General features: G+C 39.4%; 1 protein-coding gene across 1 annotated transcript in view; it reads left to right on the forward strand.

Moving 5' to 3' along the window:
* Nucleotides 1-27,467, forward strand: part of MYO9A (myosin IXA) — a 115,024-nt gene that overhangs the window by 59,582 nt on the left and 27,975 nt on the right. The window contains exons 10-25 of the mRNA XM_018552780.1: nt 2,769-2,891; nt 4,513-4,647; nt 5,938-6,059; nt 6,184-6,325; nt 8,526-8,721; nt 9,174-9,305; nt 17,310-17,385; nt 18,102-18,251; nt 18,388-18,427; nt 21,746-21,868; nt 21,959-22,039; nt 22,519-22,629; nt 24,019-24,141; nt 24,364-24,513; nt 24,592-24,905; nt 24,993-26,729. Coding sequence (XP_018408282.1) covers nt 2,769-2,891; nt 4,513-4,647; nt 5,938-6,059; nt 6,184-6,325; nt 8,526-8,721; nt 9,174-9,305; nt 17,310-17,385; nt 18,102-18,251; nt 18,388-18,427; nt 21,746-21,868; nt 21,959-22,039; nt 22,519-22,629; nt 24,019-24,141; nt 24,364-24,513; nt 24,592-24,905; nt 24,993-26,729 — 3,755 coding nt within the window. The remainder of the gene's footprint in view (nt 1-2,768; nt 2,892-4,512; nt 4,648-5,937; nt 6,060-6,183; nt 6,326-8,525; nt 8,722-9,173; nt 9,306-17,309; nt 17,386-18,101; nt 18,252-18,387; nt 18,428-21,745; nt 21,869-21,958; nt 22,040-22,518; nt 22,630-24,018; nt 24,142-24,363; nt 24,514-24,591; nt 24,906-24,992; nt 26,730-27,467) is intronic.

Raw genomic sequence — 27,467 nt, forward strand, 5'->3', positions numbered from 1 at the left:
GGGGTCTTTTAGTCAGGTTACATTTAGCTTGAAGCCCTTCTCTGTTCAATCTCAGGTTGTAGTTTAAATTACTTTCTTGTACGTTGCTACAAAGATCTCCACTGGGATTTTTCTTTTCGAATACTTTACAGCTAACCATGGCCAATTCTCCACAATTCAGTATATTTAGAGGTATATGTAAAAGCAAATTTTTTTTCAGTTCTGGATTGCATGGGGAAGGGTAAGACCCTCAGTTATTTTTTTGCAGTCTGCATCTATTTGACCAGGACCATTTTCACCAAAACAGAAAGTAAAGGGAAAGCCTAACTTTTAGAATTGTCATGACTGCAGGAGGCAAGGGGAAAATCTTCCAACGGGGACAAATGTTCGGTTGACAACCTAATCAGGGTTGTCACCCAGATTAGGTTGTCTGGGTTTGGAGGTTAGGAGATTAAGGGGGGACATGATTTTCCTATATAAACTATTCAAGGGCGAAAGCAACATTATTAACAAACTGTTTACGGTTAGCTCCGTAACAAAGACCAGAGGGCACAACCAAAAATTGGTGGAAATTTTTTTTCAACACACAGGGCGCAGGGGGTTCTTCACAGTCAGAGTGATTAAGGTCTGGGACTCGCTACCGCAGGGAGTGATTTCAGCTAAGAGTGTGGAATCATTCAAGAAACTCTTGGACGAGTTCCTCGGAGACCATAATATACAGGGGTATAGGTACGCCTAAGAGCAAAATCCCACATGGACTAATAAACACTCACACACCAACTCAAACAGAAATGCATACACACACACAATAGGTTGGACTTGATGGACTTATGTCTTTATTCAACCTCAAATACTATGTAACTATGTAACCTTCTAGAAACGCCTCTCTTTTTGGGGGAGATTTCCTCTCACTTCCAGTTGCATCACCAAGACGGGAAGTAAAGGAAAATCTTACTAGCACAGAACACAGATGACAAAAAATGTTTTAACACTTCCCTTTTCTGTACAAAACAAAAAAAAAAGTTATACATATTGGTTAACTGATCCTCTGTGTGTATTCATGTTGTGTCAGTATTCATAGTTACGTTTTATATTGTTCCATTTATATTGCTCCATGGTCTGCATTTACACAAGACATGCTATGCAATGTGATTTTTACTGTCAAATGTCTACTGATTAAATTTGCTTTAAAGTGTTGAGAAAAAAGTCACATCTGGGTGATCAATGTACATGTAATGTTGCAAGAACTTTAAAAAACTTTATTACAGATTCCCATCTTTTTCTGTTCTAAAGAAAAAGCTGTTTTGTTTGCAGGTTTTTGCAGGTTTTATTTAGGTTCAGATGACTAAAATTTTACCTCACTGCAGACTTGTGAAAATATCTGTGAGCCAATCACACAAGCAGGAAATTACGTTTTTGGGGATATTCTGTACACCAGTGGTTTACAGAACGCCTCCAATTTGCCATGTTGCATTTAATTTTTTGAACAGTTTAATTCAACAGATTGAAATGGAAAGTTAATTTAAAAACGTTAAATTACAAAAAGGCTTATGTATCAGTTTTATATGCAAAATAATTTTTTTATTAAAAGTGGAGTTTTCCTTTAATAAGGTATACAGCCTTTTCCCAATGTTTGTTCAGCATCATGTTCAGGGTTCTGTTGTCTGGGCTGTATTATATCTAATAGTGACACCAAACAGAAGATTCACTGTCAGTTACTGTGTACAAAACAAAGGCTGTCTTCGGGACAAAGATCATTTACTGTTTGCTATTAATGCATGAGACCCCTCCCCTCAGTTTATCGTAATAAAATGTGGTTTAGTTTGCTTTCTTTATGCTTGGATAACACACTTACTGTGTGTGCAGATGTTTTTGTATTTAGGCCTCTTTTCCATACAGTACCAGTTTTACTATATAAGTGATAAAATGAACACCAGTAGCTTAACTCATCCACTAGCTTCATATATGTCTCCGACTCCTGCACTGAGATCTCTGCAGAGTTGGCAGACCTACAGTCATAGACATTACAGAGAGTCTTGCTCTCTCTCGTAAATGTTTTGTGCCGAGACAAATTTTAGCAGGTACGACTGTTTACGGTATTATATGTCACCGCTTGAGTCGCTTAGTTCATAAAATTTGAGTTGCTTAGATCTGTGAAATTTCTTATTTACATTGTGATTATTTTCTGAAAATAGGTTCGAGAAGAAATGCTACTGGATGCTCTGACTACCAGGAAAACTGTCACAGTTGGGGAAAAACTTATCTTGCCATATCGTTTGCCAGAGGTGAGGTTTTATTTTTCCTCCAGTCTTTCATCATTGTAGGTTTGTTGTGTGTTGGGAAGATGTTGAAGAACAACTCTGTGTAAAAAGTTTTCTTTACCCTACCCCCGCACTGCAAATGTTAAGTGCTCGATTTTGCCTAGGTTCAAAAATAACAAAGTTATACATGCTTGGAGCTGGCCAGCTGTGTCAGCGCTCCCTCCTGCCTGTCTTCTCCTACACTCCAGCGATAGTATGTCTCTCAGTGTCCTCAAGTCCTATACACGGTATATAGAACAAGAGAACTCAGGGACCTTAGACCGCTGCAACTGAGGGGGAGAGAAGCTCCAGGGACCACTCCTAAGAGCAAGCTGACTTGAAGGCTTGGGTGAGTATAACCTTTTTTTTTTTTAACCTAGACAAAAATGAGCACTTAACCCTTGCAATGCAGGGGTAGCCCCACTGTAAGGGTTAAGAATATTTTTACCCCGAGCTTTGCTTTAACTATTTTTTTATGTTCTTTTCTAGGCTATTACGGTAAGGGACTCCTTGGCAAAGTCTCTCTACAGTGCCCTGTTTGATTGGATCGTTTTCCGTATCAACCATGCTCTTCTCAACATCAATAGCAAGGCCATGGATGATGCAAGCCAGGTAAGATGAGAATATTCGGAGAGGCTTATAGCATGCGAGAAGTACACTCATCTGCAGGTTCCTTTCAGAACTGAATAAATCTGGCATATAGTTTTGACAAAAAAAAGTGCTGTTTTTTTTTTCTTTTGTTATTATTTTTGTTTGTAAAGAACCTTTCAACAAATTGTGGTCTGTTGCATACTAACATGAGTAATATTGTAATGCTAGAAAAATGAAAGGATCATTTGTGAAAGCAACTGGAGGTGAGCGGAGATCTCCCATTTGATAAACCAGTTGGAGTGTTGAAGCATGAATGGCCTAATATGATGCTTAGGTGGGCAACATGCTATTTAAGGGACCCGTAGGGAGCAATAACACACACATCTGATGGAAATGCAGGATATTGTAAGTGATAACCGCTTATATGCTGCTTTAGTCCATTAGGCAGAATGCTCAAGAAATAGCGGTGGGTCACAGCACTAAAAATAACAGGCAGATGTCTACCTGTCAATTGTTCTCTACGAGAGATGAGTGTTTTTATAGCTAGCCTTAGAAGTTCTGTGTAATTCTTTTTTTTTTTTTTTTGCTATGTCCCCATTGGAAATGTTTACCCTCACTTACTATACTAGGGACACATGTCACCTTTTACATGTTGGCAAATCTTCAAATTAGGGACATGAACAGCAATAAAAATCTGTTTTCCTGTTTGTGAGATGTCCCCTTACTCAATATTCATGATTCAACTCGCCTGAAAGGGTTGAACTTCTGCAGTGGCTTGGGAGCAGCGAAGCGTCAACATTTCAAGGCATGTAAGTATAGCTGGGCTTCTTTTACAAGGCTGACCCTCTTTTATAAGTGACTCTGTGGTAAGAAGGTCACTTTTTAAGATGGCCATACACTCACCTTTCCCTGATATCTCTGTAAACATTCTGTGTGTCTAATGCACTCATAGGAGCTATTTATAAACAGTTTGCAGGGTCCTGTGCAAATCAGAACATTCACATTTCATGACACTTATAAATGATAAACTAAAAATCGTTTGTTTGAGCATGTGCTTGCACAGGACAAACATTCACAGATAATTGCAGAGCCATTCACAGTTCTTTGTTTATAGATCAACCCCATATAATGAATCCCATAATACCAGTAGCAATCTTGCTTAAAAAAAAAGGAGCCAGCAAATCACATGATACAGAATGATCCAGATTTGGATTTAGATTGGTTAAGACCACAGGAACCATACAGATAGCAGTTAGGGTGCTTGAGACTTCTCTGTGTTGCTATGTTGTTTATTAACTTGTGTAATCTCATCTTCTGCTATTCAGGTATATTCACAGCACAAACATGGCTTAATGGTCAGAGGAGAGGCCCCTGCCCTGTCTACTAGCTCACAATGACCCATAGCAAGCTTTAGTTTACCAAAAAAACATCACCACGGAGGCAGGCAGTGCTTAAGAAACCTGGCATGCTCTGTAAACATACTTTTTATAGATACACCCTGTATTAAATGTTCCTTGGAAACTTAAAAAATAAATAATACTCAAACCATAAGTGTCCCCTTCTAAGGACTTTAACAAATAAGCCCAAAAGTCTCTGCTGCCCATTTATGGTAGTATATTTTATTTATTTTTTCTTCATCTAGACTCTTTCCATCGGGGTCCTGGATATCTTTGGTTTCGAAGATTATGGAAGCAACAGCTTTGAGCAATTCTGCATCAACTTTGCCAATGAACGTCTACAACATTACTTCAATCAGCATCTCTTTCAGCTAGAACAGGTTGGGGTTTTACAAGACTACATTTAAAATAAGTAGGGATGCACCGAAATTTCGTCCGTTAAAGGCGCTTTTGGCAAATTGCCGAAAGTACCATGACAGCCGAAAATGCGGCATAAAATTAAGTGTATCCCTAGCTTCTCTCCGCTGGGCGCTGGTCTGTGTGCCTTCTGATGCAGTGGTCGCCACCCAATGGGGAGGAGAGAAGCTTTAAGGAGGCCGAGCGGGCAGTGACAGCGGTCAGGATGCAGAGCGGTGTGAGGCGGGGACAACTGTCATCGTTACAGGAGGTGGAGCTCTCCTCCGACACCTCCCGCCTCCGCCTCTGGTGTCAGGATAGAGAGGGGTGATGGAAGAGAGCACTGTGATCTGTCACAAGAGGCGGAGTGTTTGTAAAAAACTGGGCATAGTGTGCTTACTAAGTCCCAGTTATGATCGAATCGGAAGTGCTCTACATCACTTCCTGTTCATTCATGATTGTGGATATAGTAACTTATACTATATCCACAATGTATGAATGGACAGGAGCACTTCTTGTTCATTCATAACAGTGACTGCAGAAAAAGAGATTGAAGACCTCCAATCTCTTTTTCTATTTTAAAAGGGAAATATCAGGGGTCTGTTTAGACCCCTGATATTTCCCTAGAGTCCCCAGCAGTAAAGTAAAAAAAAAAGAAAAAGAAAAATATTTTCAAAAGTCGGAAAAAACACATGATTTTCAGTTTCGGCCTGAGAAATTATTTATTTACGGTTTGGGTCTCAAAATTCCATTTCGGTGTATTCCTAAAAATAAGAGTGCGTTTGTAATATGGTTAGTTATAACCACTCATTTGTTGTGTCATATTTCAGTTGGGTAAGATTTCTAAGCATTTAAAAAATAAATAAAATAACATAATGGAATATGTTAAATTGGTAAAGTTCCCTTTACAAGATCATGTATGAGGTATTAAAATCTCTGAGTACAACTGAACTGAGCACATAATATAACCCCAAATCAAATTCAGATAAGCAGTAATTAGCTTTTTGTGGAACAACATATTCCATTTATCAGCTCCTTTTAGGCACATTCTTCCGAATTATTAAACTATGCACAATATTTTAAAAAAACAGCATTTAATTTGTGACTTGCATAGACACTCCTCATGCGGGCTGTGTGTAGCTTTTGTTATGTGGTAAGTGTAACTTGTTACTCTACTTTAAGAACTTGGATCAATATGTGTGTTTGGCAAGAAGGTACAGCATTTCCTGTTTTGTAGACGTCATCGAGGTTGTCATTTTTTTTTTCCCCTCCAGGAGCAATATCGATCAGAGGGAATAAGCTGGAGTAATATCAATTTCTCAGATAATGCAGGGTGCATCAATCTGATCAGCAAGAGGCCAACAGGACTACTTCAGCTGCTGGATGAGGAAAGCAAGTAAGATACCACACCGGTGCACTTCCCACCGGGACACATTTGCAGCCTTCTTTTTATTTATCAGTTATCTATTATAAGAAACAGTTTTCATCCTTCTTTCTATTTATCTTTTTTTCTAAATTAGCTTCCCGCAAGCTACTCATCAGACTCTGCTTGAAAAGTTTAAACGCCATAATGAAGGCAACCCATACATTGATTTTCCAGCCGTTATGGAGCCAGCTTTCATTATTCAGCATTATGCTGGCAAGGTCAAATATGGCGTTAAGGTGAGTCATATTAATGCATACACCTCAATGGAGCATACTGATAAACACTTTACTCTGGTTGCTATGGGCAGTGTCTCCTGTTCTTTTTTCAGGGTTTATTATGTGAACAATTAAGTTCAGCTTTATAAATTTGTAGCAGAGTTCCAGCAAATGCATATTTCAACATAGCAATATGAAAAAATAGAGAGGTACTATTTCTATATCCAGCAGGAAATATGCTGGAAGTGCATAAATGTTTTGCCTTACTCCAAAATGTATTTTAAACATTACCTATGCTAAGCATTGTGTGAAGCAAAACATGCTATTAATAGGGTCCCCATGGTTTTTACAGTTATTAACTATATACAAAAAAAACCTCTATGGATGTTAACTATAGCTGCTAAGGCTATCGGAGCACTAGAGATCACCTGAAGTCTGACAGTTTATAGTCAAATTCTTCACCTCACACATTCCAGCTAAAATAAACCTGAGTATGGAGATGTAAATCCATCATAATGAAGCATGCATAGTGCTAAAAAGAAAGCGGACCTGCACCTGAATCAGAAACACTTAAAAGAGAACTATGGGGTAAGTGTTTTTCCCCATAGTTCTCCTAAGGGTCACGGGAGGACATATACTAGCGTCCTCCCGTGACCCAAAGCTCAGTATATTGCGAGTTACAGCTTGCAATATACTGAGACTGCCGCAGCCAGGACGGATCCCGACATGTCTGAAGTGAACGAACGCCGGTATGTGTTCGCTCACTTCCCGATCTATTGAGACGACGTGTGACAGTCTCATTGTCACAGGTCGGCTAGAACTATGAGGATGAGTGATTTTCACTCACCTCATAGTTCTCCTTAAGGACCCTGTCACACCATGTCTGGACCAGATCTGCACACATTTCGGGAAACGCGTTCCAGTGCGGTTTTTTGGGGGGTAATGTAATTATGCAAATTCATCTCTTCCTGCTCCATGTCATAGTTTCTGTTGCATTCAAGTGCGGTGCGTTTATGACGCGTTCTGGTGCGTTCCAGTGACATGCAGCATTTTTTTGTCCTGGACTGGAACGGTGTAAACAGAGCTCAAAAATCACATACAAATGCATTGGGATACATTGTTGGTGTGAATGGGCTCTTAAGGATTTATATATTCTGAACAAGCAGTGAAAGAACTTTAAATCGCGCCCTCAGTTACCTCTGTATCTGTAAACATTGTGAAGAAATTATTTTCCAAAGTTCACAACACAGTTACTAATGCTCTTTCCCTATTTGTTACACCAGAATCTTTGCAGCCTGCCAGCCCTCCAATATAAACAACCAGCTGGTGTTTTTAAACAGTATGAAACCAACTAAAGAGTCTTTGTTGTGATCTTTAAGAAAGAATAACTTCACATTAAAGCAGAATTAGTAGCCCCCAACTGATGCCTGCTGCTTATGAGGAAAAAAAGTGTAAAAAAACCCCAACACACTCATCCCAAATCATCCTCTGATCTCAAGGAGCATGCTGGACGCTATAAATAACCTTTACACTCTTTGAGGGGAATTTATCAAAACTGAAGCAGACAAAATATGGAGCAGTTGCCCGTGGCAACCAATCAGCATCCACCTTTCATTTTCAAACCTTAACCGAACAAACTGAAGAGAGAAGCTGATTGGTGGCCATGGGCAACTGCTCCATATTTTGTCTGCTCCAGTTTTGATAAATTCCCCTCGTTGTGTATAACCATTAAAAATGTGGATATGCACGTTTTGTTTGGATTCAATTTTTTTAAAAGAAAAGGAAATATTTAAGTTAACCACACATGCTACAATCCGATTTACTGTTGACTAGTAGTTTGGGAGCCTACCTGATTGAATATACTTTGAATTGTTTAATCCTTTGCACTACTTTTGCCATTGGTCCGTCTAAAGGTGTTTGAACACAGATTGTACAGTCATTGTAATGTATGTGGCTAGTTTGAGTGGCCTAAGTTTTTTGTTAATGATCTAATATAGGGGTATATGCAAAGCAGTCACAGTATATCCTCAGAATGTAAACTTGCATAACTATGTGCTACCCCCTAGTGGCGATGGACAAAATAGAATCTACCCTCAGAGTTAAATGATCAGTGTGTACTGATGTGCTATCAAAACTGTTATGTTTTTGATCAGGTATGCCTTGTTAGGGCTTTTAAGCTTGCTTTCTCTTAGAGTTCTCTTAAAATTATTATCTCTTGCAGGAGTTTCGGGAAAAAAACACAGATCACATGCGCCCAGACATTGTGGCCTTATTGCGTAGCAGCCGTAATGCCTTTATTCGAGAAATGATTGCAAGCAGTCCAGTGGCAGCCTTTCGATGGGCATTGCTAAGAGCTTTTTTTAGAGCACTGTATGCATTCCGGCAAAGCGGTAGAAGCAACGTGGGAAAGAAGACTGGTGAGTGACTGATGTATTGGAATGCTCTAGGGGTGAACTGGTGAGTGACCGCTACTGTAAGGTGAAAAGAACAAGTGAATGGCTTGTTGTGATTGGTTGTTGCAGAAGTGGAATGATATGGGTGTTTGTTACTGCCATTTGATTGTTTTATCGGGATGCAATAGAGAAGTCTGAAGTATTTCAATAACAACTGTTCATTGAATATATTTTCAAACAATTGCAAGCAGATCATGGACGTGTTCTGTTTCTATCTGTTTCGATCTGCACTATGTCATAGCACATTTAAAAAATGGAAATCTGGCTGTGCACAGTCACACTTGCCTGTCTCTGTCTCTGGGTTCGGTAGTTGCAGCTTTGGGTATTCTGCCTCTGTCTTTGCTGGGAGTTTGTTACTCTGCCCTCTCTCTGGTTAATCTGTCTCTGTCTTCTCTTCCTGTGTGTTTGCTCTCAAGGCTCGGGCCCCCCTTGTACATCGGGGCCTCCTGGCTCATCTCACAAAGGCCTTTCTAGCTTTAGCTTTCTGCAGCACCCCGTCCACCAAAGGAGCTTACAGATCCTGCAGAGGTGTCAGAACGACCAATACAGTAAGGCTCCCATCCCAGAATCCTCTGCAATTTCATGAACACAAAGCTCCGTTTCTAGTGTATAGGGCACTACACGTACATATATGTATACACAGAAATGTATTCCTACAGGCTCATACTTGACTTTCTCCATTACCTATGCTCAGACTGGCTTCCATAACCAAGTATGTCCTATCCCTGCACGTAAATGTTCATTTAACCATGTTCCGTCTTTCCAGTCATATGCAAGAACAGTTAATCTATGTGTGTATGTGTATTATTTATTGAAGTACCTATTCACAAACTGGACAATACAAGAGTTCATTTTACATTAACATGCTTGCTAGAATAATCACATAACTTCCTAAATATTTGTATAATACATGCATTAAAGTCTTTTTTTGCTGTTTTAATATACTATTGGAAGAATTTTGTTATATTTGATAAGTGCAAAAAACTTTGGAATTATAAGCTGGGCGCTGTTCCAGCGGGGAGAAAAGAAACCAGGATTTAATGCCAGGGTCTTTAATTATTTTAATTAGCTGTAGTAGCTGGGCTTCCCTGGCAAAAAAAATAAATCAGTTGATGATGATCACGTTATAAATGCAACTTGTATTTAATGGTTATTAAAAATCATAGAAAACTATGTGTTTGCCTGTTCTAGTTATGAGCTCATACAGACTCACTATTTGCAGCTTAGAGCAGCATGAAAATTGTACCATCCCAAATCTTCCAGTAGGAAGTTCTTTCACCAATTCTGATAAAATAACCAACCTGCTTAGCTAGTTAATCAGAAGGAAGGACAGTGTCAACACCAATTCAGAGATGAAACACAAATAGTTTTGTATGATTTTCAATACCCGTTAAATCAAATTAACATTTACAAAGTGAAAATAATCAACTGAACTGAGTGATACACAAATAAGATACATTTTTGTTAATAGTTAAGGTACATGAATGTATTTTGGAGATTTAACTCCTGAGTTTAGTGTAATTTTAATAAAAGTTTAGGGCTGCACCGATACCATTTTTTCGAGACTGAGTACAAGTACCAATACTTTTCCTCAAGTACAAAATTCCCCAAAAGGGGGATCCCACCATTCCTTCAAAGAAATATAAAGTAGATATTTATAAAAATATATATTTATTCATTTGTAGAAATACTCAAAAATATATATATGTATAGCAAAACATGTCAAAGATATCAAAGATATCAAAAAACACACACATGTATATGGCTGCATTCCGCTAGTAACTTTTTAAGCAATAGGTTATGGAAAAACAATGTAGAGGCACACCGTTTGAATGCCTTACGTATTCAACATAGACAGAAAAAATCTGGTATCAGAAATATATAAAGATTCATATGTTTTTAGGATCTCCAAATAGGTGGCAAAAATTAGCCTATATTTAATGAAAGGGAGAAAAAGTGACAACAGAGCTCAGTAAACTTGAAATGGGCATATGTTGTATGAAAAAAAGGAAGCAAAGAAGGAAAAATGAATGAAAAAAACAGTCAAATAGAATTTAAAGTGGATTCAACTCACGGTGGAGTGTGTCCTCATTTAGGAAACCAACTTTCAAGATGGAAAATGATGATCCCACTGCTGTAATTGCATCCGTTCAAAGAGAAATGGGAGATTCAGGAGATATAACTGTATCTCGGCTTTGTACGCTGGTTATTGCCTTAACTGAATACCCAAATTCGATCTATGGGATTTATTTCTCTTTCCCGAGTGGTTGCAAGAAAAGGGGATCCGTGATGGAACAGAAAGTTGGATGATGTCTTTTGAACTGGAACAGAATAATTTGGTATCTTTATTCCTTGCGTTTAAAATCCGGAAGATTCAGAAAAAAGTTGCCGTCGATTATATAATAAGAAACATAGTAGACGCTATGCAGGTTTCAGGAGATAGCACTATCTCGGCTTCTCTATTCGTTTTGAATGTAAGCCCTCACTGAAACATAAAGTCTCCTCTTTCTCGTCCTTTCTCCATTGGAGACTCCAAACAGGTGAATTCTTGTTGATATAACAGATTCAAATAACTTGTAAAAAATTCAGGCCAAACAAAACGGAGAGGTCTCAGCCGGAGCAGCCACATAAAGAGAAACTTCACTGAACGCCTATGACGCGTTTCACCCCCTCCCACACCAGGGCTTCATCAGAAGGGCGCTGAACAACGCCCTTCTGATGAAGCCCTGGTGTGGGAGGGGGTGAAACCCATTAATACCATCCACTGCAGATGACTACAAACCTCAGCAATACATTATACAGCAATGTAGAATAATATCAGCTATAGAGGACTACAAATCTGAACAATACATTATACAGCAATGCACAATGGCACAGGTTATAGAAGACTACAAATCTCAGCAAAACATTATACAGCAATGCAGAATGACACAGGCTATAGAGGACTAAAAATACCAGCAATACATTATATAGCAATACAGAATATCATCAGCTGCAGAGGACTACAAATCTCAACAATACATTTTACAGCAATGCAGATTAATACCATCAGCTATAGAAGAACCACAAAGGTTAGCAAAACATTATACAGCATTGCAGAATAGTACCTTACACTACAGAGGACTACAAATCTCAGCAATACGTTATACAGCAATGCAGAATGGCAAAGGCAATGGAGGACTACAAATCGCAGGAATACATTATACATCATTGGAGAATTCCATCAGCTATAGAGGACTACAAATCTCAACAATACATTATACAGCAGTGCAGAATTACACAGGCTATAGAGGACTACAAATTGCAGGAATACATTATACAGCAATGCAGACTAAAGCACAGGACCAAAACAGGCGGCAATATTTCTAAAGGTGCAGTGCACCATACCTGTACATACTGCTGCTCTTCTCCTGATATCTCGGACAGAGTCTGAGGAGGGGGAGGTGTGCGGAGGGTCTGAGGAGGGGGAGATGTGTGGGCCGACGGAAGCACTGTAAATAGGCGCTGTGTCGTTCCCAAGAAGGCTGCTGCAAGGTCCCCAGCAAGCGCAGAACCTAAGGCAGCCACTTCAATTTGAATAAATAAGGCGCCAGTATCGGTTTTTATCAGAGCATTTGCATGAGTACGAGTACCTGTGCAAATTCTCAGTATCGGCACTGATAGTGGTACCAATGCAGCACTAAATAAAAGTTTTTGATCAATTAAAATAGGTTTTAAAAAAAGCAATATTTCAATCATGTTCTAATATGAACTATAATCTTAAAAATGTGTTTCCTAGCTTATGTGATCAAAGAATTAGGAGACTCTGTAAATCCCAAATTGTTGCTTTACCTTGTTTTTTTCCATGCACATCCGCCTAATGTGCTCCAAATTGCTCATTTTGGGATTCCCACAATCGTGACTAAAAAAACTTGTTTGATGCTCAACATTAAACAAACCTGCCTGAATATACGTGGCCTGAAAAAGTTTGTAGTTCACTGATTGACCTTACGTGTCTGTGAATCAGTTTGCACATCTCTAATAGTAAATAGGTTCAAACACATTGAACAATAACTCTGGGGAAACTTTTTTTTTAACCCTCGCTGTGGGGCTACCCCTCACTGCAGGGGTTAAGTGCTCGTTTTGGTCTAGGGATGAAAAGAACAGTTATACTCACCTGATCCTTGGACCCAGGTTGCTCTTAGACTGGTCCCTGGAGCCTCTCTTCTCCTCCGCTGCAGCGGTCTAAAGTCCGTGAGTCATCACGGTCTATACACTGAGGGACATACCATCGCTGGACTATAGGAGGAGAAAAGAGGCGCCAGGGAGCGCTGTGACAGCTGGCCGGCTCTGAGGATCGGGTAGGTATAACTTCCTCTCTAGACCAAAACTTTGTTCTCCTCTCTAGACCAAAACAAGTACGTAATCCTTACAGTGTGGGGGTAGCCCCACTGAAAGGTTTAATACAATTTTTGTTTTTTTTAATAAAATTTTTCTGTTTTAACCACCTTCCGTCCATGGCCGTTCGTGAATGGCCGGACGGGAGTCTTGTAGGAGCGGGAGGGCATCTTGAGACGTCCTTCCTCCCCCCCCGGGAACTGTTACCAATGTAAACAGCCAGCTATGGCTGTTTGCATTCAAGCGATCGGACGTCTCTAGAGATCCCCCCACGTATCTCCGCTGCTGCCGGTCCCGAGATCTGCTGTGCCCAGTGCGACTGGCACGGTGACCCTCTCAGTGAAGATCAAAGGGAGATCAGTACACGATCTCCCTTTTGATCTCTTCTCCTATCCCCGAATTCAGGATGTGATGTACATTACATCTGCTTCATCAGCTTCTCTGGGGGTCCCTAGGTTATACCCCTGATGTCTCCATAAAGAAGACCTGTCACGTGAATTGGCTATCACATAGGGGGTTTCATAGTCCCCTATGTGATAGCAATAAAGTTAAGTGTAAATAAAAATGTTGAAAGAGGCTAAAAAAAAGTCACAAATAAAAAAAAAGTAACACAATTTTTAAACTCTCCCGCCCACATACACATGCAAACATGCGTCGGGTGCGCATGTGTGCAAAAACGACGATTGCGCCCATTACACCATGCATGTTACATATCACCGCGAACTACGGAATGAGAACAATAATTTTAGGGCTATTAATTACTGATAACCTGAAACTGATGAGTGGTAAAAACTTGTAAAGCATCGCCTATGGCCAATTTTGGTTGCAGTCGTTTTCTGCGATATCGCGGGTGCGTGCAATTTTTAAGCTTGACATGTTTTGGTGTCTGTTTACCCAATGTGACCCAATATGTGTACAAATGTTTAAAAAAACAGTGGAAAGTGTAATAACAAAATAAAAAATGTTAATTAAAATGCTATATTTATTTACTGCTTGTTCAGAAAATGTAAACACTTCAGCGTTCATGATCAGGAACTTTCCCATATATACTTATCTCTCCAGTGGCAGTGGCTGTATTTCGTTAGTCTTTCAGCCTCCCACATCTACAGCTGTTGAGAGAATATCTTGACTGCATAGACAGTGCATTGTTTTCAGTCACTCTGACTGAGCTGACTAGTGAATTTGCATATTTATTGCCTTGCAAAAGTGTTCAAACACTTGAGCAGTTCTCTGTGATTTATATTTTAAAGCGTTAAAAACGAATTCTTTGCAACATTATTTTATGTTCTAAAAATGTTATTTATTTTTAGAATTACACAGGTGATGAACACAGTTAACCCTACAAATGGCCTCCAGCATAAAAAAAACACTTCTGGGATCATTATTATAAGTTTTATAGTTTTTATAAGTTTATATAGTTTCATAAGAGGTTTATAAGTAATATAAACCTGAATTAGGAAAAAGCTATCCAAAATGTCACTTTATTTTTTCTGATGTCTCAGCACCGTAGATTTAGGTAAAACTACATAAAATCACCCAGATACTACATAGATCATAGTGCCGCACTCGTGAGGAACATACTAGAAGCTGGCTACATGAGAGGCAAAACATGCTTGAAACACTCGGCCCCCTCCATCTTCATGCAGTGGTGTCGACTGACGGTCCTTTTGGACTCTTCCATGATATATAATTTCCCCTGAAGAAGCCCAGTAGGGTGAAACATGTCGGGTTTTATCTTAATGAGTCATCTACTATGTCCTACTTTAATACCAACTGTTGACTTGATGTGACAGTTTATATTGCATGTGGAATAGACCAATTATGTTTCAATTTTATTTATTTCCAATTATGTAATAAATGAATTTCATATTTTTATACAATTAGAGAGTTTATAGTATTTTTTAAAAGCCCCTCCCCTTTCGGTATTTGCACACCCTAAGGTGGAATTTACTCAATGTAGTGTCTTTTAGTCAAACATATATTTTTATTTTACTTACAATTTCTTTTCTTTTTTTCACTTACTGGTCCACTTTGGCACAAATGTTGTAATTGTGCCCAAGCATTGCATTCTGGGAAGGTTACATCAGCAGAGCATTGCTGGGAAATTTCATCTACAATTTCATGAGGTTTCAGGGAAAGGCATTTTCCTCCCCTGAGATAATGTGTATTGTCACATGTCCTATTTACATGTGCCAGAGTTCCAGGAAGTAAAGGGAGATCTATTAACCCGCCCCTTAGTGAAAATGGCCACTGTCAGAAGAAAAGAAAAATGAGTGCAAAAAATAAAAAGCCTGCAATTGTCTAGAAGTATCTCTTTGTTAGTTTGAAGATATGCATAAAGTTTATCTTTAAGCTGTTAGAAACCCACTGAAATCTGACTTTATAGTCTCTGTTGTGGTCTTTGATATTTAATTCATATCACAAGCAGCTAAAGAGGTAAACAAGGGCTTATTTTCATTTGTTGTAAATAGTTTAATATCCATAGATGACACAGGTGTACTTTAAAAAATGGTCTCTCTCTAATGTATTTTTATTTCAATATTGATAGCGAGACATGGTTAGAATTTGCCAATTCACCAGTGTTATTCATTTCCTTGATTGAGATTCAAATGCTTTTGGGCAAGATGTACATATATATTCCAAAATATGGAGTCTTGTGTCTGTTACGGCAGTCTTCCAAGCACTATTGGCACCATCTGTTGTAAACGCCTGTTGTGGCAAGTGCAAGCCAAGACATTTGCTTCACAATAAAATGGTTGCCTTTATCATGTCACAGCATTATTGCTGTATTTGTCTGTGCAGCTTTCACATATCTGTTGGATGTAGGTGAAATATTGAGCAATAGATCCTTAAAGTGACACTAAACTTAGGAATTACCTTTTAAAAATCTTATTTGTGTATCACTTGGCTGTAAATCATCTCTGAATTGGTGCTGACACTGTCCTTCCTTTTGGAGGGTGGCTACTTTTGTTCCCCATGGTCCATGTGTGTGTTGTAAAGTAGCCACTGCTCCAAGCTCGCTCCCAAGCTTGTTACCATGATGGACTACAATCTCGCCTTTAGTTTACTAATTTGTATTGAGATTGTATTCCAGCATGAGAGTGAGCTTGAAGCGGTGGCAGAAAGGGTCAGTATGCTAGAATGGATTTTTTTTAAGTATGGGATTGACATTGTTGGGCTTTATAAAGCTGAATGGGCTTTCTGGTACTGTGACTTTCCCTCAGGACTTTCCTTTTCCCGATGTAGATATCGTCAGATGTAGACAAATGAACGAATACCTCTGCATGATTTCCTACTTCATTGTAGCTAATCTTGCCACAAATGTATGTTACACATTTATAATATTTTATGTAACATTACGGTGTTGCCTATTTTTTAGGCTTTAAGACTCGATCACATACTGTATGTGCCAGTCACAGTTGTCATGAGATGTCCTAGGATAAGGTCTATTACTGTACCTTATTTAAGCACACCCACATTTGTTGCATGCAGCAGGTTGGAAGCACACTGTTAAACACACCACCACGACAACACAGCCCCACTGCCAAAAATGTAATTGATATGAACAACCCTCTCAGAGTAATCTATATTTTTTGGACTGAGAACATGACAAGAACTCAGATTGTATTTGGTTCTTAATTAATATTGAAGCACTTGTAACAAATCTCACTTCTGCATGTTTTACTTTACCTGTGTATTATGCCTCCCACTCCTTTTTTTTTTTTATGCATGTGCCCTTTTGGGAAAGCATGCGCACATCTTCACAGACCTTCCAGTGATTGTATTGCTGTTTCACTCCGGAATGATGCTTGCTGCCCATGTCATGCCTCTAGCAATGTCCTTGTGTTTCTAACCATATTTGAGCCTGCATAGAAAGTGTGGAATTGCAAGCAATAGTCCCTTGGGCATGTCTTTTAACAATAAACCATACACACAGAGCAGGAATATCGAGGCCATAAATGTATTTTTGGTACTGCTTCAGAATCTAGAGATTTGCATCACTGTAGAGATTCACACTTTTTTTTTGCTTGAGACACATATATTTAACTTGTCACTACATGGAAAATATTGGAATACACACATATTAAAGCTCAGGTACACAGATTATGTGTTGGAGGACTTTGATTCCTCCAGTGGAAACTGTTTTTATACCTGAGCATATGATTTCTTTTCAGATATTCCCCGCCGAACCCCTCGGACCCCTCTGTCTGACCTGCAGGGAGTAAACACCATACAAGAAAGAAGTCCACGGTAAATAAGCTGGGGAGTTTGCCTGCCTATTGCAATATCTATTCTCTCATGTTATTTCTGTCTTTAGTTGATTGACATGTAACATTGTTGTGCATTTCCCTTTTGATAATTCTGGCAGGGAGTATTTTGTTTGTTATTTTGAAATCTTGCTTAAAAATATTATGTAGTCATTTTTTTTTTTCTGTATACTTACCACCACCACCAGCTAAAAGTCTGTTTACAGACTTTTAGCTGATGCTAATGATTAAAATATGTAAATATACATTAAATGGCTCATCACAATGAGTCATCTGCAATTGGACTAACTTTTTTCGTTTTTATTGTTGGCTTACACATAACAGAGATGCCAAAGCCCCAATTTTGTGTAAAAATTGGGATTCTTAATACGCTTTCAAAATACTATAAAACCTTTAAAATTCAAAACACAAGGCAGGCCTTATTGCATTTGCTACCTGCCTCATTTTCAGTATCATGAAGGTGTCTATCTGGGGTGACTGCGAGATATGCCTTTATTTATAATAAGTGATGTGTATAATTTTTCATTGACTTGTGAAAAGCTGATTGTAATTGTATGGCAAATGTTTTCACCCATTTCCTCATGTGATAGGAAACAATCAGATAAGCCGTAGCAGATGTTTTCCAGCCTACTGCTATTGTTTTACATGTCTTAGATATATTCTAATTTTCCTTTTTTTGTGTGTTCTTTTGTTTTCCAGTGAGCTGAACTGGACTTCACGTAGGCTGAGCCTGCTGCCATCATCTGGTTCCTACCTTGAAGGTGGAGGAATCTTTATAAGTTCCCCCAGCTCCAACCTGAATAACAGCAGTGACAGCAAACTGCTGGAAAGAGCTCATGGCATTCTAATGTAAGAAGAACATTAAGGTCAAAATGTATAGACATTACATTAAGATGTTAAGGAACATGCATATACATGAGTTATTATTGCAGGGTATGATGTACAGTATGCGCTTATTATGGATTATGATTTTTTTTTTCTTCAGGAGGAACAGGAATACAAAATCCAAACCGGCTCTTCCCAAGGTGAGAAAGTCTTCATGAATTCTCCCTGTCTGTCCATAGGGGTGCTGGCCTAGAATTATATTAAAACAAGCTTATGTTCTCTTCCAGATGTTCCATGGGTAGGGAGACAGGAGTGACTCCATTATTCTCCTGTATTAATACAGACAATTTGTCAGGATTTCCCTTCTTTTTTTTCTAGTTGTCTTTGTGGGCTTGGACATGTAAACTGCGAATCTGACACCAGTCAGTGAGGCTGATTTACTAAAGGAGTTAATGTTCACACACAAAAAATAATAATTTTACATTTTCTAAACCGGTAAAAAGCTTGTTTATTTCATCTGCAGATGATTGAATAACTGAAGTGAATCTTCACTTGAGCTTCACAACTTGCTCATAATTATTACTACTTTTGCCACCCTGACTCCCAACCAGGCTTCTGGCACTGAACTTTAGGTACTTGATGTCACTATAGAGATAGCGAAGCACTGAGGCCTGGTTCGCTGATCGACGAGCTGTAAAACGCCCAGCAAGTGAAATCCCATTATTTCCTATGGGCATGGTTCCCACGTGGGCTTTTTTCATGGCGTAGGAATGCACTGAAAAACGCACTACGCCCAAAGAAGTACAGGAGCTTCTTTGGGGCGTATTTCCGCGCGTATCATTTAGGATACAGCCGGATAGCCCTCGTAAACGCACGTTTGTTGCGCGCTTCGTTGACCGCAAATCATGGTAAAAACGCACGGCCCGAAACTCACGTCAAGCGCGCATATTACGAACTCCCAAGTGTGAACCCAGCCTGACACTTCACATTTTTCATTCACTCCTCTGTCAAGGTGAATATAAGGCTTACAGTGGCGATCATTCACTCCAGCCACATCTTTGCTTGCTATCACTGACGTGCCCAGGGGTTTGGCATTCTTAATGCATTCACCAATCCCTCAGCCTGATAGTTCTGCTACATGGTTTAGCTGTCACGCTGAAAGATTATACATTGTAAACCGTAAGAGTGCTCATCTTCCACTCTCTCCATGTGCCCAGTGAAATGCAGATCAGCCCCTATCGGAGCAGTGCTCTGCCATCACTTACAGAAGCTGTAAAATACACCTCCGCACAGTTAACTGACTCTTATTTTTTAAGGACTGACTCTTATTTTTTAGATTCATGTGTCCCCCAGCCTGATAGTTCTGATGCCAATTTAAGTTGTCAGGCTGGGATAGGTGAATGGAAATAGTATATCCCATTCAAAGTTCTGTACGCTACTAAATGTTTTTTCTTACCGCTATGATTGTTTGGGAAGTAGGGCTCACATTTGCTAGATAGTCATAATAGAAACAATATTTGAAATGTTCCCCGAGGCCTCTTCCCTAAGCTGTCGGTGTCAGTAGAACCATGGTAACCTCTTGCATGTGTTTTGAGTGTGCCCATGGTTGCAGGCCTTTTGGAGATTGTTAAAGGAATGGTCAGGCGTATAGTCAGCAACTTACTTCCTCCACTTAAACAGTCTCTACAAAACAACTACAAGTATTCCCTTGCAGTACAGCTTTTAAACACTGCCAGGGCATGTACAGATGTGGACACATTTGTTGGTACCATCCACTAAATAGAAGTTTTATTGTTTCAGTGTTTTTTTCATATTTATTAGAAATCAGACTATGCCTCTTCTGTAACAGAGTATTTAAAAAAAATAAAACAAAAATGACATGGACTAAATTCATGAGACCTGTAACCCAATATTGTGTTGCACAATCTTTAGAGGCAGTCACTGCAAACAAGCGATTTCTGTAGCTCTCAATGAGACATCTGCACCTGCCAACAGGTGGTTTGGTCCACCCTTCTTGAGCAAACTGCCCCAACTATCTCAGGTTTGAAGGGTGCCTTCTCCAAACTGTATATTTCAGCTCTATTAATGGATGTTCAGTAGGATTCAGATCAGTGCTCGTTGAAGGCTATTCCAGAGTAGTCTAATGTTTTGTTCTTGTCCTTCTTGGGTGGTTCTGGCTGGGTGTTTTGGGTCATTATTCTGTTTGAGGACCCATGACCTGCCTGCGACCGAGCTTTCTGACATGGGCTGCATATCTCACTCCATAATTCCTTAACAGATAGTCCTAAGATTTCATTGTGCCCCGCACAGGTTCAGGACACCCCCTCCCAGATTCAGCAAAGCAGTACCAAAACATAACTGAGTCTCCTCCATGTTTCACAGTAGGTACCATGTTCTTTTCTTTTGAAAGCATCATTTTTTTTGTCTGTGAACAAAGAGCTGATTTTGCCAAAAAACTCCTGCATTGTCTCATCTGTCAAGAGGACATTCTCCTAGTAGCTTTGTGGCTTGTCAGTATACATTTTAGCAAATTCCAGTCTTGCTTTTTAACATTTTCCATTTAGCAGTGGAGTACTCTTGGGTTGCCTTCCTTTGAGTTCTCTCGCTCAAAAAGGGATGAATGGTGTCATCAGACAATGATGTACTTTGGCCTTGGAGTTCAGTTTATATCTCTTTGGAAGTTTTCTTTGGTTCTTTGTCTACCATTCGCACTACCCTTCTGTTCAAACTGGGGTCAGTTTTGCACTTCTTAATATGTGCAACTGTCGCAGTAACATCAGGTTGCTTGGAGATGGTGTTATAGCCCTGAACTTTGGCTTGCTGTTCTCTTATTCTGATCTCCTGATTCTGATTTGGAGCTCTGTTTTGCTTTTTCTGGTCCATGTTCAGTGTGGTGCACATGATGATAACAAACAGCAGGGTGACTACTTTTCTTCATTTACGAGATTGAAGACATGTGACACTAATTACAGAATTACAGTCAATTTGAACTATTACTATGATCCAGTTATGTAAAATCCTTTGTAGGGGTACCAACATATCTGCCAAAGCGCTACAGAGATCTTTTAGACATAGATAACTGTCAGCCTTTTGTCGCATTGTTTCTTCTTCTCCTTCCCTTCAGTTTTTATGTTTGCTTCCCCACCTTTGAAAAAAAAAAAAAAAAAACTTGAACTTCTGCAGAGACAAAGGTTCCGATTTACTATTTTCTAACACAGTCTGCAAATAATGTGACCCTAAAAGAGCGATATCACCTGACTTGATACTTTTATTTGTATAGCTGCTTTTACAACCACAATGTATATGCTAATAGCCATTTGTATGTGCATGAATAAATAGAGTATTAAAAAACCAATTCCAGTGATGTTGAGCAAGATGTTGTCCAGTGATGTTGATCCACAGCTATGGTAATTTCCCTGATGTCATTAAAGTTAATCTAAGTTGTTGGTGATCTCTAGTTTTTTGGTGATTTTGTTGCATGGATAATTTAAAAGTTTGTTGTCTTTATTAAACTCTAGCACCTGCTGGATGTGAAGTCTCTAAAGCATCTCTCTAACCTTACACTGCATGATCGTATCACCAAGTCTCTACTGCATCTGCACAAGAAGAAAAAGCCACCAAGTATCAGTGCGCAGTTCCAGGTGTGGCTCCATGTTTCTATGATTGTCTTTCTTCTGATGATTTCACTCCAGTGTATATTTTGAAATCCCTTCTTTTTCACCCTGTATTAGGCATCTTTAAACAAGCTGATGGAAACGTTGGGTCAGGCAGAACCCTATTTTGTGAAATGCATCCGCTCCAATGCAGAAAAGGTAAACCTTACAACTGAGTCTCAAAGCACCTTTAGCTAATTGTGCATTTGGGTTGCAGCAATAAGGAACCAGCTAAAACATGTTTTATTAAAAAAAAGAAAATGCAAAAATCCATTTGTATTCTCAGTCAGGCCAAATTCAGGCCTGTACGTGATGGCAGTGCTAATACTTTTGGCCCTATAAAATAAATATTGCTTATTCTTAAATATAGTAACCCAAAAAGCAAATCAAAATTCACTTTCAGGGAGACTTATCATTTCATGGTGCATTCTGATTGGTTTGCTATGGCTTCTCTCAGTCCACCCTTTCAGAGTGAGGGGCTGGGTTTCTAGAGCCCCCCTCCTTGAATAGATTAGCAAATTAATTGTGAATAGAAAAGTATATTTGTATGCTTTTGATCAAATCATTTGTCGCTATGACAGCTCTCTTACTGATGGAGTGTATTTATCTTTTCTTTTGCTATGTGTTTCATTTTGCAGGTGCCTTTGCGTTTTAATGATTCATTGGTGCTCAGGCAACTTCGTTATACAGGAATGTTGGAAACAGTCCGAATTCGCCAGTCTGGGTACAGCTGCAAATATCCCTTTCAGGTTAGATTGCAGTCATATTTTGTACAAATTTGAGCTTCTGTGTTATATACGCTAGATGTCCAAAAGTTTTTAAACGCCCAACCATCAAACCAATGGAATTGGAAATTAACAGGGAGCTGCCCCCCTACCTATTGGTAGTCATACCAGCCTCAGAGGTCAAGTGACAGGCTTCCCACAAGTTTTTGGAGTCTGTCTGTTAGAAATTGATTATCACCTCAATATGGATAGGGAACTAACTCTAAAACTACAAATGTCCATATTTTTACATGCCCCTTGTTTTATGTCTGGGGCATGTTCAGTTAAGCCCTCTGTCCTTGTAGTAACCTCACCTGAAGTGTTCTTGAGTCCAGTCTCATCATGTGCTCACACTGCAAACAGCATGGGGAAAATGGAATATATTAAATGTATATTAAATAACTTATAACACTTGGTTAATCTACTCAAATAAAATGTGTTACCCTTATGCATTTGTGGACAAAAATAATTTCCTAATTTTACATTTTCTTTTGGTTTCAATCCTGACAACAACTATTGACTGCCCTTATTCCGATACTCACGATCACCTACTCCTATAGCTGGTCTTTATTGCTTTTCATTTACTGTACACAAAATTATTATCGGACCGTTGACTCTGATCCTAGTCTACCATCTTGTTGTGCTATATGCCAGCTGTTCCTTGCATCTCATTTCCCGTATGAGTCTTCTGGCAATCATCAGAGAATTCTTTGGCTAATATGTTGGTCTGGGGAACAGCAATACAAAAAAATGCTAGCTGCATATGCCTTTTTCAAACCAGACAGCAAGCACGTCATCAATATATCTTGACCACATTTTTATATACTTAATGTAATTATTATTCACAATAAAGACCCACTCTTCCTAGAGCTGTTTTTCCTGTTTATTGGAACCATTTTCCACCACTTCATGGGGTATACCTCTGTAAAGACATCACTGGTGACCAAAAGATGATCAGCCTTCCCCACATTATAACTGTGCACACTCCTGAAGACATCCACTGGTTTTCTCAAGTAGGACAGAGTTTGACCTGGAAATGGTATCTGGGTATGTTTAAGAGATCTAAGTCATTTCTAATAACATATAGTTATTCATCAATAATCAAGGTACGATCTGCTAATTGTTTTATAGTCTCTGCATAGTAAAACTCTCTCTGTATGTCAAAGTCAGTAAGCAGCCTGCAGTGGGTTCGTTCAGGAATAGCATCGCAAACGGTGGAGGTAGTCATTCTATTTCATAAGTTGTTTAATTGTGCCTGCCAAAGACATATCAAACCCGTTATCTTCTGGTATTTTAACAGTTGGGCTACTCTTATTGGATTATAATTCTTTGATTATTTTAAGAGCTACTGACAATTCTTACTTTATTCCCTAGGACTTCATAAATCAGTTCTCAGTATTGTTGCCAAGAAATATTACACCTTCCCGCCAGTGTATCCAGGAATTCTTCTGGAGGATTGGTCGCAGCCCTGAGTTATATCAAGTTGGGAAGACTATGGTGAGGAACTAAATTGGTCTTTTTTACTATACTATGACATGGAAATTTTAATTAATTAGTTTTTCATGTTTGGGTTATTTACACAGAATTATAAAAAGATCATGAGTATTTTATTTTGAATTATTTAGTGGGCATGAACTGCCGTTACATATTTCACCTACGCCAAAGCAAAATTTGGTGTAATCATGTATTGTTCTATGCTCATTGTGTTTGATTTTTCAGGTATTTCTGAAGGAACAGGAACGTCAGTGTCTTCGGGATATGTTACATCAGACAGTATTACAGAGAATTGTCCTTCTCCAGCGCTGGATAAGGTCAAGATTACAACGCATGAGATTCTTGCAACTTAAAGATGCAGCCATCACCATCCAGGTATTTTAAAGTTTGTGTTTGTATTAATGCACTGGTCTTGTTTTAATGAGTTTACAAATTAAATCTGTTATTTTACAGAGATGTTGGAGATGTTACAAGAGGCGATGGATTGAAGAGGAACCTCCACTTAAGATCAACTCCTTTTTCCAGGCGGCTTGTCTCATTCAGTCTTGGTGGAGAGGGCATAGAGCAAGACAAACCTACCTGCAGATGAAAGCTTCATCCATTATCATACAGAGATCCTGGCGATATCATTCTTTGCGTAAACAAAGAGCAGCAATATGCATTCAAGCATCTTGGAGGTGCTATGTTCAAAGAAAACTGTACCAACATCAAAGAAAACACATTATCACTTTACAAGCAGCATGCAAGGGATATATAGGCCGACGCAGGTAATACATATTAATAACAAATTCTGTAGCACTTAGGTATACAGCAGTGTGAGATTAAGGATACTTTCATGCATGTTAATTTTACAGGTTACGGTTACTGAAGCAAGAAATGCCAAACTGCTTTCAGCAAGAGCTCATTTTGGGAGATCATGATAATACAGCATCCAAGACTCCACCTCTAACTCCTGATACTGAATTTAGCAAATGGGAAGATTCCTCTGAACATACACAGCCAGACCTTCCAAGTCCAGCATCCTTACTCTCTGAAAAAAGTTTTTCTGGTGAGGTGCACATCAGAGAAAGGCCAAAATCATTGGAAAATGCCAATCAGAGGAAAGTGGTTCGTGCCAAGAGGGAAAGCCGTCGTATGAGAGAACTTGAACAGGCCCAGTTCAGCCTTGAACTGTTGAAAGTGCGAAGTGGTGGCATCTCTCCCTCAGAGGAAAGGCGCTGGTCTGCTGAAATCATTTTAGATAAACATCCAGACACTCCTGAAAGTGAGGGATCCCTTGGCAGTTTGGAACATATTAGCTGTGAGGAGAATCAACAGCCACCAGAGGAACTTGTAACAGACTCTGTATCTAATAATCAACCTTCAAGTTCTCCTACTCATAGACTTGCAAATACTGTCAGTGACGCATCCCAAAACCTTCTCACTAATGAGCTGTCTGCCCCTTTGATGCCTGATCCAGTGTATTCTCAGTCATTTGGAACTTCTACCTCCCCAACAAAAAGATCCTCACAACCTCCTAAAAATGCTACCAGTAATGATCCTATTAACCTCTCCAGCAATGAACTAAGTTCTAGCATTCCTAACCAAATAAGCTCTCCCACTAAGAGGGAACCTTTAATATCACACTCCAATGGCCCACAGAATTTTCCTACCTATGGGTCACATTGCTCTCAGTTCAATGGCATTCCTTGTACACTTTCAAATGAAAACTTAAAGACCGTGAAACAAGAAAATGTTTCCTCCAATGGACCTGTGGACTTCAGTTTTCAGACTGTTTCAACGAATCCTCCAACCACAGAGGAATCTGCTTCCCATTTACAAGCTCCATTTGCACAACAGATGGCCTTCTCCGAAAGCCAAAAGGGTCCCATTTCTCATCACTCTCCTCCATCTTCTTCCAGTGCTGTTGATATAGCTTGGGGATCTGTTTCTACCTGGAGACAGAAGTCTCCTGGACTTGAGCTATCAGAAAGTGCACCGGCCAAGGCTTCCGTCCCTATCCCGTTCAAGTCACATGGTCGTGAGCCTCCCCTTTCCAGCAGTCTCCCAACCTTTTATGTTCCAAATCAGGAATTGCCTAAAGGTCAGGAGCAAAGTGACACTGCTTCAGTTCCATCTGACTTTGTTCTACAGAGACTTCAAAAGCTCAGTAAAGAGAAGGAAGACTTACAAAAGCAGCTGCAGCAGGAAAAAGAAAAACTTATGATGGAGCAGATTCGTAGCGAAAACCAAGAGCTAGAAAGACAGCGCAGATTGAAGGAACAACAGGGACATGGCAAAGAACCTGAATACTCTCTGCAGATGCCTAAGAAAGACTCTAACAAGAAGTCGGATAGGCCACAGTCTCTTGTACTTGAAGGCCCACATTGGAAAAACCATCCTATCAGAACAGAGATTAAAGGACTGACTGTTAAAGGGAATACAGGCTCACACCATGACCGTCCAGTTAGCATGTCCTCTGAACAAAGGGCGCTGCGTGAAGTCCCTAAAGGGGAGGCCTCTGGTGACACAGGGAAGCGCCCCTGGTTGCACAGCACTGTGAATTCCAGCATCTTTTTCACTCCCAAAGGGAATGTTAGTAGTGATTCAGAGTAAGTTGACTTAAGCTCATTAACTGCAGTTACACCTGTATTCATAGTAGTTCTTCTTCAGTGGCTTGTCACTTGTCATTTTGTAGAGAGGTAAATTGAGCCATGCAAATTAGTGGCCACAAAAATTAGTGTCAAGGTCAGTCTCCAGACTAGCAAGCGAGTAAAACACTATGGTGTAAACATGTCTTATTTGTATTTTTTTATTTTGTAATAGGTTTGAAATATTAATAGGAACAAGCATATTGGGTACATTAATGGGAAACATACATTGGGAATAGTTTGTAGGTGTCACTGAAATTCATTTATAATATAGATTATAAGCTATTATAGACTATGATATATGATTTGCTGGTGACAGTTTCCAGGGAAAAAAAACAACAATCTAAATTTACTCAAGTAAATTTTGTCCTATGCATTATGACTTTTTCTCGGTGAATCTTGCTAGCTGGAATCTTATGAGGGCAAATCTTGATAGTACAGCCGCAGCTATTTTACACTTCTGTTGCAAATTTTCTTAAACAGGAATATCCTTTCATTCATTTATTGACATGCTTTCCATGGTGCATTTAAATAATTAAATGTTTAAGAATAAAAAGGTGTATCATTTCACCCCCACCCCTTTTCAAGCTAACAGCCTGACACCCCAGATGGTGTCCCCAAGGCAGTGGCGAGCACGCAGCCCTCCTGCTATGCTGATAATAGCCCACATGTACTTCTGCATTTGTGGGTGCTTTGAGG

Source organism: Nanorana parkeri, unplaced genomic scaffold (genome assembly GCF_000935625.1).
Source record: "Nanorana parkeri isolate BGI_ZX_2015 unplaced genomic scaffold, ASM93562v1 scaffold97, whole genome shotgun sequence".
Classification (NCBI taxonomy): domain Eukaryota; kingdom Metazoa; phylum Chordata; class Amphibia; order Anura; family Dicroglossidae; genus Nanorana; species Nanorana parkeri.